Consider the following 15,380-nt stretch of genomic DNA (forward strand, 5'->3'; position numbering starts at 1 on the left):
CGGAAAGATGGAAGACTTAACAAAAATATAGACTCTTGGTTTTGTTATGCCAGAAGTGGATCTTTTGCAATGAGAACAGTATAATTTTCAAACTATAAACTTAATAAAGGAAGTGTGTCTCAGATCTTTACAGTTTTACTCTCCTCATTTTTGTTTTTTTTCTTCTTTTCTTTCCTCTTTTCAGCTTTTGAATCAAGTCACTGTATACATATAAATATTATTCAGTTTCACCTTCTATACAGATAATGACTTAGTCCAATTGATGTCTACATAAGCAGGTACTTAAGCATAGGGACACCAACCCAGAACACACTTATAATATGCTTTATGGAATTGGAAACTTACTTGGGAGAAAAACTGATACTCTGCAGAGTGTGTGTATGCAACACTTTCCAGAGTCATGCTGAGCCAGGTCCTCTTCTGTGTGCATTACCCAGCTTCCAGTTCTCAGGGTAGTGTAGAGCATTACCATCATTCCTTTAATTGCTTCTGCCACAAAGCATTAAGTAACCAACGTACTTTGAATAGGCAACTTTTCTTTATGTTGCTAAGACGTCCTGGGTTAAAAAAAAAAAAAAAAAAAAAAAAAAAAAAAAAAAAAAAAAATCTGTTTTCCAGAGTTAAATATTTAATCTGAAGAAAATAATTATCAAAAAGTATCTCTTTATTTTTAAGCTGAAACCAGTATCTGGAGTTTTCTAATGGTATTAGCCATTAACTATTGGGAATTATTAGAATATTATATGGCTGAATACAAAGATACATGCTCAACATACAGCTGACAGTAGCTTCACATTGTAGGTAATGTTTTCCCACTTACCTACTCCATCAGCATTCCAATTTCACCGAACAACCTGATTTGTTAAACCTGAGCTCTGAAAGAGCAGAATTTACATCTTAGAGCTGAATATTGTTGAAGGAAGTTTTGTCAGTTATTTTGAAAGGAATGGAGTTTCACATTTTTTAAAAAGTTTTCTAATGGTTTTGGTTTGTAGTATTGAAGATTCTAAGTGTGACTTTTATATCCTCCACCTCTATGAAGGAGTCCCTAAATATCAATTATATAAAGGTCCAAATAATTTATTTTTATACACCTCCTGTAAAGATAGTAGCTATGGAAATAAGAGTGGGATGAGGCATGGCATGTAGACCTGGAGATGGTTGCAGGGTTAGTTACAGGCCAGGTGACTGACTTAGAATGAGCCAGATAAAATAGCAGATTCTACTCCAGCTGCCAGCTGAGTATATTTTGCCTGTACATCACCTATGTACCAGATATATGGGTTTCTCAAAATATTTTCTGTTTCTGCTGTTCTCCATGTTGTGTCCAAGCTGAATCATCCTGCTCTGCATTGTTGCAGTGTTGGGCAGGCCTGGGAGAGCTGGAGTTGGTATACTTCTTCCTGTCAAATGGAGGTTGAATATGGGTAAATATCCCAGGATGCACGGGAAATACATCCCACTTTGCATGGCAGCAGTTCGTGCCAGTGCATCTCAGAACAGCTTCAAAAGGAGATAGGAAACTGTATGGAAATTGTTCAATGGAAGAAGGGAAATGCAAGGTAAAACTAGAATGCAGCACTCCTCTTTTCCACTACCATGAGGAAAACAAAACCAGACAGATGAAGTGAAGTGATAGGAACATAGCCGAATAGATGAAGTGAACCAATAGGAACACTTTTTATTTAGAAAATGCATTTTTAGAACCTTTGTGCTGGAATGGCTTGGATGCCACATGCATCAGGTAGAGAAGGAAGGTAGCCTTGTAAAAATTGGGGTTCCAACAGTGCTGCTGTTTTGCACTGTTCATTAGCAATTGCTCTATCCACTGCAAAAAACCCAAAAAAACTGGTGAGACAGTCAGTTGTAAGAGAACATAACTTCTTAATCCCTTGTCATAGCCACAGGTTTTCTGACATCTAAGGATTGTGGAGAAGTCCCCTTAATATCGATCTGTATTTTGTTGTTGGCTTTACCAGCAGTCAAACCGCGTCTCAAATCTTTTGAAGCTCTTGTGAGAAAGTAGTGAAAGAGAGCACAAACTGGAAATCAGCTCTAGTGTCTGAGTGAGCATTCATTATCAGGCCATTCTATACTTTGCAAAAAACGTACAGGTGACTAAAGACTATTTAGTGACTTTACTTCATGGAAATACCTATGAATAAATATTCACATACTCATTTGTTTGCAGTCCATGTCCTTTTTCCTTTGATATAATCTAAAGCTTTATAATTTTAGAATCATAAAGCATTTTGCAGATAGTTTCATTGGAGCAGGTTAACTGAAGAGAAGTATAATTTTTTTTTGGCCAAAAACGTAGTGTCTTTCATAAGTGGATATTAATTAATTTTCTAATATGACAGACTTTACATGCCAATGAAAGCCTTTTCTGAAAGTGTTAAAATAGAGTTTAACATTTTAAATGTTAAAATAGAGTTAAACTTAATATAGTGTGAACAGGGAAACTTTAACTGTTAAACAGAATTTAGTAACAACATCAGAGGAGTAGGGCAGACATTCAAGAAAAAATACAGAAGCAGTTTCTTCTACTTAATCTCAGGATGTTTCTGCAAGTGTTTAGAGGCACTTCTGCTGTGGACACCTTCTGCTCTTACCCTCACCCCCATTTTTGGCAGCAAGACTTGAAAATGGTATTCACTGGTTTATTCTTGTGATATGGTGAAAACCAGCTGTCAGCTTTCTAAGTTTGGCATGCAGAACAAGTACTAATATTCTGGGATGCTGTGGTATGACAGTGGCATTCAGCTGGTTCTGACAGGGCAGCAGTAGCATGGCTTCCAGGGGAACACATTTGTCAGAGGCTCATGCAGCTGTTCCCCATGTGACTTGACCATAACTGCCTCGCACAACAGCGTGACCTCTGCTCACTGAGACTGTAGATTTGAGAGTGTTGTTTGCCTATAGATTCCTTCTTGAAACAGGAGGGGACTGGAGAAAATGGTAGGAATAGGCTGTGGTTTACTTAGCTGTTTTAATGGGCTGTGTATTGCCACGGCCCAAAGGCTGGATATCACTATTTTTCAGTAACTGCAAAACTGCAAAAAAGAGGGGCAAGAGCCAATCTGCAAGGAGCTGGGGAGTGGAGAGAGGGCACTTCGCTCCAGAATAGAGATATGCAGTGCTTTGTGTGTGGTTAACTATGCTTTTTCACTGGAATGAAAGCATATTGGTGGAAGCAGGCCTGCTGCAGAGGCATTTTCCTAGGCAGGACAAAAATTTGGCAGAGAAGACTCAGCTGGTGATGTGATTACCACCAAGAAAACCCACCTTACTTTTAATGTACATCTGTGAGATCTCACTGCTTACCATATGCAGAGTTTAAGACTTTTTGCAATAATAACTCAGGTTTGTGACTCCCACTGATGTGCGAATGCTCTCTGAACATTAACAATCTGTATCTGTCTGTCATGAAAGCAAGTGCCTTTCCTTCTGCCATATGTAATTACAGAGGTTACATCCTTTCCAAGGAGTCCAAGCATGTGTATGTGTGTGAGCTGAAATTAAAACGAGCCTGAGTTTGATAACTCTGTTGATAATATTAGGTCTTGGCTGTGTTAAGATCAGATTATGAAAAGATCAGAAAACAGCTGTTCCTCTGTGGGAGAGATCATCCGATGGTCGTGGGCTAGCCTGGGACATCTGCTCCCACTAGGTTTTCTGTTTGATCTCTGCCTGGTCACTTTATCTCTTTCACTTCATTTGAACTGGAACATCTTAAGTACTCATCACCTTTTCAAGCTCATAGTTGGGAGTTTTCCCTGGACCCCCCAGTAAGGTGGGTTTTACTGTCTTTTTCTGCCACACTCTGGTTTTCTTGGAAATGAAACTGTGGTGTGGGATATGATAAAAAACACAAGACCCATAACCAGGTCCCTTGTGCAGTGATGCAGCTGAGGGGGCAGGACCTCAGGAAATGTATCTCCACTATTTTTTTATGCTTCTGCTTGTGATCTGTAAAACAGGGGTAAGAGTACTACCAGTTCCAAAGACTGCATTATGACAAGGAAAAGACAGTAAGGGTAGCTTGGCTTCATAGATCAATGATGACAGTAATTTTTGGTTGATTGGTTCTGACCAACAAGCTGAGAGAAATAAGACTGTACCACAAGAGTATTTGTATTCCTCAAGCCTTACAATGGAGACATACAGAAGACTGTAAGAAAGGTGGAAGATTATATAACACCTCCCTGTTCTTCTATCCCACATCAGTTTACAGCTTGGGGATGTTCTGATATAGAGGTGTTTTCTGGGAGGACTTGGTGACTTTTTTTTCTGTGCTTTTACCCAGTTTTGGAACCCATGGATACTGAAGACTTGATGATACACTGAGTAGTTCAAGTTCAACAGCAAATAAGCTTCTGATTGCAGCAGTCAAGGAATTAGTGTAGACCCCACCAGTGTTCCGAGTAGTTTCTACCAGCTCCACACAACGTTAAAAAGAGCTTTGGTCTCTATTCAGCAAAATCAGCAAAGTGAGACAAAGCAAACATCTGGGAACTGTTACATGGGAAACTCCCCACATTCATGCCATGCTACATGATACCCCACCAATATTTGAGTGGTCTTGTAGGAGGAGAATAATCCATTACTACTACTTCAGCTTGGATTCACCAAAATAGAGGTAGCTGTCCTGATGTGGCTGCAGGATAACCTGACCCATTCTTTTTTAATGTTTCCCACCTGCCATGTGAAGTAGCTCACAACAAACCAGTGCAGGAATGCAGTGTTTCTGGGGTACTGTTTTCATAATGTAAGTCGGGGGAATCTTTAATTCAGCATGGGTTTTATAAGTATTCACTGCAGATAGGGCAATTTCCTTTGCAGATTAAGGAAAGATGTTGTAACATAAATGACTAACTGGGTGTCACTGCTGTGTTGTGACAGGCTATCCTCTAAGAAGAAGTGATTGATGACATTTATAAAATTGAGCCATTATATGTGCTGTTTATATTGAAATAGAACTTAGGATGTGGGTTGTCAGTCAAAGCAATCGTTACTTACGCAGTTCTATAACAAGTGGTGGTGGGTGCAGTGAACAAAATACCAGAATAAATGTTTGTTTTGGAGCTTTGAACAGGGCTGTCTCTTTTTTTCAGCCTACATCTAGCCACACTAAAAGGATCTATTATGTACACTGCCTAGAGCATGAGGCTTCACTGTAGGCTTTGAAGAGCTCTTTGATACTGACATCAGTATTAAAATGAGTTTCTGAATCAGGCAGGTGACCTTTCTTGCTCCCCTGGAGCACAGCTCAAGCAAACCTCAGTCCTTTGTAGCAGCATTTTCTCCTGCCTGCAGAAGCCCCCAAAGGCCTCAGTTGCAGATGCTCACTTCTCTGTGCTTTGCAGTGTATTTGAGAAACCCCTCTCAGTGGGTGAGTGGTGTGGATGCAGGATGCCTCTCTCTGAAGACACAGGGCCTGATCATGAGGGTTATAGCTCAGTCCTGCTTCTGTCCTGCTGGGAGGTCCTGGGGCAAGTCATTCCCTGTGCCTCTGTCTGCAGATGTGATACGGAGGTGATGGGGTGAACTTTTCCTGAGAGGCACTCTGTAGATTGGTGGAAGGAGAAGCTGCCCAGCTCTGCGCCAGTGTTTCTGCACCACATGGAACCCTGTAGGTGGGGTAGGGAAGGAGAATCTGCCTTCCTTTCCCTGCTGCCCTCTCCCCTGCTAATCAGCTTGCATGTAGCACATCCATGGCTTGTGTGTCTAAACAGTGTGCAAAGTCATGGGTGTGCTACACAGCCTGACATAAGCTTGACCTGATTGGCAGAGAGGCAATGGGAACTTCACCTGGTCTCATATCTCTTTGTGTGTGTATCTTGGGTGGGAGACACCTGGTGAGGGTTGCTCTGGCACTGCTAAAAGGATGGCAGAATGTATGGGTTTTGCAATGAGACCAAATAGAAAAGAGCTTGGAGTTTTTCCCCTCTTCTGCTTGTTAAGTGGAAGAGAGACAAAAGTGTTCTACATACAATTCCAGAAAATATTTAAATAATTGAATTTTTCCTTCTTTGCATTTGTTTTTAATTTTCTAAAACCATTAAGATTTATCACATTCAGAATTCCACCTGTATGCTTTGAGCTCCATTCTTGTTCAAACAGTTTGCACATGCCAAGAAAACCGTCCTTTAAAATATCCATAGCTTTAAAGCTTTTCCTTTTTATGCTTCTCTTATGATCAGCCAGAAAATCAGCTGTCAGTAACAGCTATCATAGTGGTAGCATCTGAATATTGTGTTTTGATATGTTGTTGATTGTAAGGATCTATGAGGATAGCCTGTTAAATATAAAATTGTTCCTAGAATTTGATTTTTCTGCAAAATGAAAAGACAATTGTACTTGTTCTGTCAAGATACAGTTTGATGACATAGAGAGGCTGTGTAATCATGGGTTTTTTCCATATTTTCTGATGTGAACATATTGACTATATTTTCTTTATTCTTGTACATTTGTAAATTACACATTGTTCTGTAGTAATTTTACCTGCCATTTCTCTTGGATGTGCTGCCTTATTTTGTACTGTTCATTCTGGCTATATTTATTTCACTCTTTAAAAATGTATCTGATTAAAGATAAGTATTACCATCATAAATATGATGCTTTAGCTCTTTTTTTTTTTCCTAGGGAAAAAACATGTAACCAGTACAACCTCTCATTTCACAAATGAAATAATTCAAAGTGGGCTTATTCCTGAGTCTGGGCCTTGCACACAACATTGGGATCCACGGAAAATCCTTCCACTTTGCCTAGTTGTAAAAAGCCTATTGCCTTTAATCTCAGTGCTTTTCATAAATGTCCATGCACAAAACTGTGCCCCAGTGTCAAGAGGAGCTCACTTAGTTTTGTATCATATAGTATGTCATTTGTTAAACTGAAGTTGGGCTTTTCAGTCATGTGACAGGTATGTAAAGGTGCTTACCAGTGCTCTTTGTGAATTTGAGTTCTTTCCTTTTTGAGGAAATTTGTTTTAGGGAAAAGCGCATTACATAAACTCACTGCTTCTACTTTCTCTTTTCTGTCCCATTCTTCCTCTTCCAGACCAGGATGAGAGAGCAGCAGAGCTCAGCAGGGAGCAGAATGAGAAGACCATTCGCAGCACACAGACTGCTCTCCGCAATTTCCGAGAATTCCTCATTTCCAAGTACCCCTCTGAGACCCGTGAGATCTATGTCATCCCCTGCAAAGAGCTTGATGCCTATCTTGCATCCTTCTTTGTGGATGCCAGACAAAAGGATGGGTCTGAATATGAGCCAAACAGTCTGGCCAACTATCAGTGTGGACTGGAGCGATATCTCAAAGAGCACAGGTATGGATACAGTATTACAAGGGATAAGGAGTTCAAGAGGTCCCAGGAAGCTCTAAAGCAAAAGCAGATAGAGCTGAGGTGTAAAGGCAAAGGAAACAAGCCACACAAATCCATGAAGCTTACCTTTGCTGATGAGCTTATCCTGCGCAAAAGAGGCTTATTGAGCAGGTACAATCCTGAAGGGCTTCTGAACCTAGTGTGGCTGAACAACACTAAAGCATTTGGACACTGCACAGGTTTCCATGGGTCCACCCTCAAGTGGGGAGACATCCGGCTGCGAGTGACAGAGACTGGGTTGGAGTACCTGGAGTGGATGGGGCCAGACAACGGGGATGTGAGTGCCAAGAGCAAGAGAGGCGGGACGGACTCGCGGGTGTACGCCACGCAGCACTCCCCGCAGACCTGCCCCGTGCAGGACTACAAGGAGTACGCCCAGCGGCGCCCTCCGGCCATGCGCTACGAGGACGCGCCTTTTTACCTGTCCATCAAACCCGTTGTCAACTTGGCTGCACTTCACTGGTACAACTGCCAAGCCCTGGGGAAAAACAAGCTTGCCAAGATGGTGAAGACAATGTGTGAGAAAGGGAACATCCCTGGCCGCAAGACCAACTTCAGTGTCTACCAGAGCTGCAGCACCCTCTCAGAAGCTCAGAGCAACCAGCTGGTGCTGATCTGCAATAACTTGAGCCAGCAGGCTGCCCAGTCCATGGCAAGTCACTCCAATACTGGCAACTTCATAGTGTCAGCATCCTATGACTCGTCATCTGACACTGCTTGAAAGAACACCAAACACTTTTCTCTTTATCTTTTTGTTTCAGGCATTGAATTTGTGCTCAATAATACACATCAGCTGTGATTGTACACTATTCCCCCTCTCAGCCCTCTCTCCAGTGTTAGTTCACTTTATAAGAATATATAAACATATAATATATTTTTCTTTCTACAAATAAGTCAACATAAATAGTTTAGTATTACTAACAGTATTTATAGTGTTAATGCAAAAATGAAAGGTACTTATGGGTTATAATACAAATGCAGATTTTAAAAGGATAGAAATGGTTCTCAGGCAACACAAGATAGACTGAAAATACCATTTTTAACATGCACACATTAATGAGTCTAAATCCCCAGGGAGGCTTACGTAGCAATTCTGTTCTAAAGCATTTTTTCAACTTCATATTGTGACATGGCCTCCCACAGTGGAGGAGACAAACTTAACATTGGCTGCTGCTTCTTACCTGCTAGCTTATTCTTGATCAGCAAGACCAAGAAATAAGAAATGCATCAAGTTCACAAAACCATTTATAGCATTTTTGTCTGTTTTTATTATGTTTCCTGAGGCTCATTTACACTACAAAATCCTGAAGTCAGCTAAATGCCATTTTAAACTTTTGGGTATGTCGATTTTCTAGGATTAAAATGTTGCTGGTGTTTAGGCTTAAAAGTACTCTTTTCAACAATATGCAAAAGTATAATGGCAAAACCATTGTCACACATAATTTCATCTCTTTAAGTATAGGTTGTTAGTATTTTATCAATGTGTGTATGTAATGTAAAATCTGTTGACATAGAGCACTCTTTCAGTATTCTGGGAAAACGAACAGTACAGAAAAATCTGCAGTCTTATCCCAGCTGTACAGAAAAATGACATCAACTATGTCTTAAGCCATCATTTGAAATCCACAAAACAATAGAGAGTGTAATGACATTTCTGCAGAATTTTTTAAAGAAATTCTACAGAGAGGTAAAAAGCTGGATAGTTTTAAGTGCTGGAACACCAATTTAACTTAGCTATACATCATCTGTTTCCATTGCAGACAATGGAAAATGTGCGTGTGAATCTGAAGGTAGAATTTGGACCTTAAAGCCTTGAAATAACAAGTTCTACTGTTCTACTTTTTAATGTCGTTGTTCTACTACAAGTATGGGAAAAACACTAACAAATTCACTATTTCAGTGAACAATTATAATTCTTGACACTTAAAATTAGGAACAATACTTTTAAAGTAAATAAACTTAGTGTAAGTTCCTCAAGGATGTGCTAGGGCTATGGTGAGGCTTTAGAAAAGTCTGCTGGGGTAATTGAGCTCCTGCTGAAGTCAATGAAAGACACATTGGCTGACTTCTGCTGGGTATTACTCTGGCTGGACCAAACAGCCTTTGGAGAGGCTTTCTTGTTCAGCAATTTTTAATTGTTGTGTTTCTTTATGCTCATTTGTCTGTATTTCTTCACATTCCTGCATATCCTTCAAATTCTTTAGATCTGCAACTGTGCAATGACTTTAATCATCACTAATTCCAAAGAAGAGGTGAAAGAAAGGTAGCAAATAGAAATAGAAGTAACTCACCTAGCACCTATAAACTTTTTTCCTGCGTTCCTAGGATGACATGTTCCTGTGTGAGAAGGAGGTGGCAGAGTGTCTGCACCTCACTTAAGCCTTACTGAAGGTATGTTTTGGGGATGAAATAGGTAGCAGATGTGGCACTGCAAAGCCTAAGGGCAGAGATTTCTACTATAATAAATATCTGTCCTCCCAGGAAGCTTTATGCAGGGGACACAACCTGGCTGTGATCTCTTTTTTTTTCCACATGTAGCAAGGCTGGTAAAAGGTCTGGTTTCCTGTGTCTGACACTCCATGGTAGTGTAGCCACCAGTTCTACAGTCTTCCATTTACCATTCACTGTCTCTCAGGGTAGGCAGTGGATTGGTGGGTGCAAGCAGTTGTTCATATTATAGAGCCCTCCTTTTGTAACTTGGCTTTGGGACTTGAGGCCAAATTATAACTCTGATGAAGTGATTGCAAGCTGTGTCTGTGACTTTCAGTGCCATGGCATATCTGACTTGTTGGTGGAGGAGACAGAAGCACAGAGAGATTTCAGATGAAGGCAGAAAGACAGCTGCCCAATTTCTAGATGAGGCCAGATATCTGATTGCTGTTTGTACTGCCTTGCCTTTTCACAGCAGTGCTTTTAGTATGATACAGTGAAAAGTAGTTTTGCAAGACCACTCTTGCTCTGGGATTTCTTTACTGTTTTCCACCGAGAACTCGCGCAGTGGTGCTTAGTATGTGCTGGAGCGTAAGCATTCCGTGCCAAGGACCTCTCTCAAAGTGCCCAATGAGAGTTCAGCCTTGGAGCTGACCTCTAGGGAAGTCTGGTTTCTCTTTCTCCCCACTGGTACTCATCTCAACACTTCCCCATGACAGCTATTGCAGTATCTGACATAGTTCCCTACATTTCCTTTCCTGTTCTGCAGTGAGGGGATGAGTATCAGCTGGCCTTTGTGGGACAGCAGATCTCTGTTTCCCACCTCTCCTCCTCTGCCCAGCCCACCCCTTTGCTCTGAGGAGGCCAGTCACTGATGGTACATGTGCTGTGCTGCAAGCAGCACTTTGAAATGTTGCTTCACATCAGTGCTGTAATTCAGCCTCAACACAGATCTCAGAAGAAAGAAGACTGGCACTCCTGGGTTTTGAACTGAAAGGTCAAAAGAAGTATTTCCCATGATTTTTTGACTCTACATGCTGCCTAAATTATTGATTACCACAGTATTAGGATGGTTTGTGCTGATGTTCAGCAGCAGTGAGGCAGCATCTCTGGTGCCCTTGACTTAGTGGGGCACATGAGCAACCTTTGCTTGTCTGGTTAGGGGATAAGCATTCGTGTGTGTGTGTGCTTATTGTGATAGCCTCAATATTATCACAAGGGAGGCCAGGGCCCAACTGGAATTAAATCTGGCAAGGACATTAAGGACAACAAGAAGGATGTCTGCAAATACATCAATAACAAAAGGAAAAGGAAGGATAATATGGGCCTGTTACTAAGTGAAGGAGGGACCCTGGTAACAGAGGATGTAGAGAAGGCAGAATTACTGAATGCTGCCTTTGCAATGGTCTTCACTGGCAACACCAGCCCTCAGGGATCTCTGACCCTGGAGATCAGGATAAAGGAATGTTGTAAGGGAGACTTTCCCTTGGTCAAGGAGAGAAAGGTGTTGGAGAACACCTAGACATCTGCAAGTCCATGGACCCTGACGGGATGCATCGACAAGTGCTTAGAGACTTGGGGGATACCATACCTGAGGCTGCTCATGATGACCTTTGAAAAGTCATGAAGACGTGCCTGCAGATCAAAGAAAGCAAATGTTACCCCAGTGTTCAAAATGAAAAAAAGGGAGCCCAGGAAATTACTGGCCAATTAGCCACACCCCAATCCCTGGAAACATGAGGAAGTGCCTCATTTTGGAGACCACTTCTGTCCACAGGAGAAGGTGATCAGGATAGTCACCATGGATTTACTAAAAGTAAATCATGCTTGACCAACCTGATTTACCTTTTACAATTAAACACTGTGTGGATGGATGAAGGGAGAACAGCAATATTGTCTACCTCCACTTCAGTAAGGCTTTGGACACTGTCTCTCATAGGCAAACTCAGGAAGAGTAGACTGAATGGGAGGACAGAGAGGTGGATTGAGAGCTGGCTGAACAACAGATCCCAGAGTCATAATCAGTGGCACAAGCTCTAGTTGGAGGCCTGTTCCTAGTTGTGTCTCCCAAGGTTCAATAGTGGGCCCAGTCTTGTTTAATTTATCCATCAATGACTTGGATGAAGGGCAGAGGCCTCCTCAGCAATTTCACTGACAACACAGAGCTGGGAGCAGTGGCCGATAGCCCAGAGGGCTGTGCAGCCCTTCAGAGGGACCTCAGCAGCCTGGAGAGATGGGCACAGAGGAACCGTCTGAAATTCAGCCAAGGCGAGTGCAGGGTCCTGCAGCTGGGGAGGAACAACCCCAGGCACCAGCACAGCCTGGGGGTGACCTGCTGGGAAGCAGCTCTGTGGAGAAGGAGCTGGGGGTCCCGGTGGACAACAAGCGCTCCATGAGGCAGCAGTGCCCTGGTGGCCAGGAAGGCCGGTGACATCCTGGGCTGCATCATGAAGAGCAGTGCCAGCAGGCTGAGGCAGGTGACCCTGCCCCTCTACTCAGCCCTGGAGAGGCCTCACCTGGAATGCTGTGTCCAGCTCTGGGCTCCTCAGTACAAGAGACACATGGAACTCCTGGAGCAGGTCCAGTGGAAGCCAGCAAAGATGATTAAGGCACTGGGGCATCTCTCTAATCACACACAGGAACAGATTGCCCAGAGTAGATTCCCCCTTACTGGAGATACACAAGAATTATATGGAAACAAGCCTGTGCTGTGTGCTTTAGGATGATCCTGCTTGAACAGGGAGCTTGAAACAGATGACACACTGTGGTTCCTTCCAACCTTACCCATACTCTGATTCTGTGATTATAGGAATAGTTTTGTTCTGCTTTGTGATTATCTGTAGTAACTCCAGCAGTGATGATGGCAGATTGCCTGGTAAGTTCTGGTGGGGCAGCCACACACAGACTACTTGTTGAAGAAGTTAATTGACGGAATAGTAATATGAACAGAATATTATACCCATGTAATATAGTACAAAAATAAACTTACTAGTTTTGAAGGGCATTTAATATAACCTATTATTTAATCTTATTTGTGCACAGTTAAAGGAATTGAGTGACAACAGTTAGTCTAATTGCCATTTGTATTAAGACTGTGAAAGGTTATTAACTGTCTGGGAGAGGGACTTTGGGTTTAAGTTACTCTCATGGTTTTGTCTAATACTGGTAGGAGAGTACATGTAGATCTTGTTATTTTAGGTGAGAGAGGACAACTCAGTGATTTGCAATTTTGACTGAGGGTTTCACACCTGCTTTGGCAGCAAGTTGCAAGCTCATAGCAATGGTGTGCACCCTCCCTGGTGCTAAGATACAGCAGTGTGGCCACGGACTAATGCTGCCAAGTCTTAACATCCTGTCCCTCTGGCTAAACGAAGAACTGTGGTCTCCAGCCTTGGCTTTTGTTACTGAGCACCTCTTACCATGAACTCAAGGGCAGCTGGCAAAACACTGTCCTGCTCCTGTCCAGCAAAGTCTGTATGATGGTGATTGGGTGCAGTGGTTACAGTGAGGTACTGCAGGTGGGTGGCTGCACTCCTGACTACATCATACTCCGATGTAAAAGCTGAGCTTCTGTGGAAGCAGTGAGGCTGTGATTTCCTTAAAATGAGGTTAGCTGGCTCCAAAATGGGGCTTGCTTTTCTCCATTCTTTTTCCTTCTTTTTCCTTCATTTTTTTAAGGACTCACCTTTCTTCAACTTGATGTTAGACCTCGTCAGTGAGTGATTTCACTCAGCTCCCCAGCAGAAAAGACAGCAAAAAAAGGTACATTCTGCCAATGTACTGAGCTGAATCTCCTAAAAAAACTGAGGTGCAGACCCCATCGGGGAGACAGAGGATGGTGTTCGTCTACCAGCATCACAGAGTCATTAGCCTGGCTGAACTACTGCATCCCATTAGAAACATATCAAAAGGATAATGCAGATTCAGACCCTTCTGGATCATTTGTAGATGTATTAGATGCCTTCAGAATTATCTATTGGCATTTGGGAGATTTGCTCAGTGCTACCAAGAGCAAAATTTGGCCTTGAACTTAAGAGGCTGAGTGCCAAAGCACAGGCCTACACAGCGCAAAGGGGTCTGCACTAATGTTAGTGCTGACTCCCACATGGCCTTCTCAGGACACCACACTAAGAGTCAAACATGGGGATTATATGTGGATGTCACTGGACTGATCTGGATGCAGCTGTGCACAGTACATGCATTTGGATCTGTCCACATGATTGCACATGTAGATGGGCAGAGCTGTGGACACTTTGGACGGTGTAAGCTCTGGTTTTTTAGTCATCCATGCATGTATTTATGATGTTGTGGTTTTGCACAATGTTGCATCTTCATGCAGTTAGTTGAAACTGAAGTCTGTGCTGCCTGGGTGTCACAAACTGCCTGTTTTATTTTCAAAAATGTATTTATGCAACAAAATGTATTTTTAAGTGCAGGAGAATGAAGTACTGTCATGAACTACACTGTAAACTAAATTCCAAGGGATATCTAAAATAACAGCATATACCTTGTTCACTTTGTTCACTTGCATAATGCAATAATTCTATGATAGCAGCATCAGGGCTACTGACATAGAGGATAATCTAACAATGGAATCTGTGTCCCTATTGCACATTCTCCTTTATGAAGAGTATCAACACTTTCAAGCTCTTTTTAGAAGTGACTATGTCTGATACTCAGTCTCTACAATATTGTTACCCTCTTAGAAAGCTGTGTAGAGAGTGACACACAAGCAATGTTAAGTGTTCATGTACTGTTAAGTGTTCATGTCTTAGATGTTTGTGACCAAATCTTGTTCTACTGTTTGCGCAAGTGATGTGGGGTGGTAAGATGGGGATCACAAGGAGCAGGTGCTGTGTCACTCTAGAGCCCAGGCTGCCCTAAGGACCAAGACAGCCTTAAAGGAAAATGAGATTCCTGTTGCACTAGGTTTCTTCCTGTTCAGCTCATATTTTACCGTTTCTTGTCATCATGTCCATGTACATCCCATAAGTGAATTGACTGACCTGACTAGCATGTGTGGTGCATGGGCTGATCATTCCATCTAGCAGTTAGCTGGAAATGATTGTGATTGACTGGTCTTCCCCAACCCCAACAGCTCCACTCCTCTCACCTTTCTGATCCTCAAATATTCCTCCTTCCTCGTGTCTGCACTGTGAGGCAGGGGGACCGCTGTGTACAGGGCTCCTCTTGGCTGGGAGCTCTGCCCATCAAGTGACCTTGTGCTTTGGGGATAATGTGCTCAGGGCAGCCCACCTCGCATGGGATATGTGGGGTTATGGGATACTGTGTGGGAGCACTCTGGAGGCTCGCATCTCGCATGCTGGAAGCACTCTCCTTCCCTCTTATGTTTTTTGTGAGAGGCTTTCAAGTCATGAAATGACTTGACATGAGATTAAATTTACTCCTATGTGGAGGACCAGGCTCATGTCTGTGTGCTGTGTAGCCCTCCACTGACATAATGGACTGGCAAATAGCACTGAGATGACTGGTCCTCAACAGTAGGCAACTTTTGGGCTCCCTCTGTCATGGAAAGGAGTTCAGGTCATGGTGCAAACAACAG

At 42.4% G+C, this 15,380-nt stretch overlaps 1 protein-coding gene across 7 annotated transcripts in view; it reads left to right on the top strand.

Annotated features, from left to right (window-relative positions):
* Positions 1-14,332, top strand: part of KIAA1958 (KIAA1958 ortholog) — a 73,157-nt gene extending 58,825 nt beyond the window's left edge. For all 7 annotated transcript variants that reach the window (XM_063180962.1, XM_063180961.1, XM_063180965.1 and 4 more), the window contains one exon: positions 7,063-14,332. In XM_063180962.1, coding sequence (XP_063037032.1) covers positions 7,063-8,108 — 1,046 coding nt within the window. In that variant the 3' untranslated portion in view covers positions 8,109-14,332. The remainder of the gene's footprint in view (positions 1-7,062) is intronic.
* The last annotated feature ends 1,048 nt before the right edge of the window (positions 14,333-15,380 follow it).

Source organism: Melospiza melodia, chromosome Z (assembly GCF_035770615.1).
Source record: "Melospiza melodia melodia isolate bMelMel2 chromosome Z, bMelMel2.pri, whole genome shotgun sequence".
In the NCBI taxonomy this organism is placed as follows: Eukaryota; Metazoa; Chordata; class Aves; order Passeriformes; family Passerellidae; genus Melospiza; species Melospiza melodia.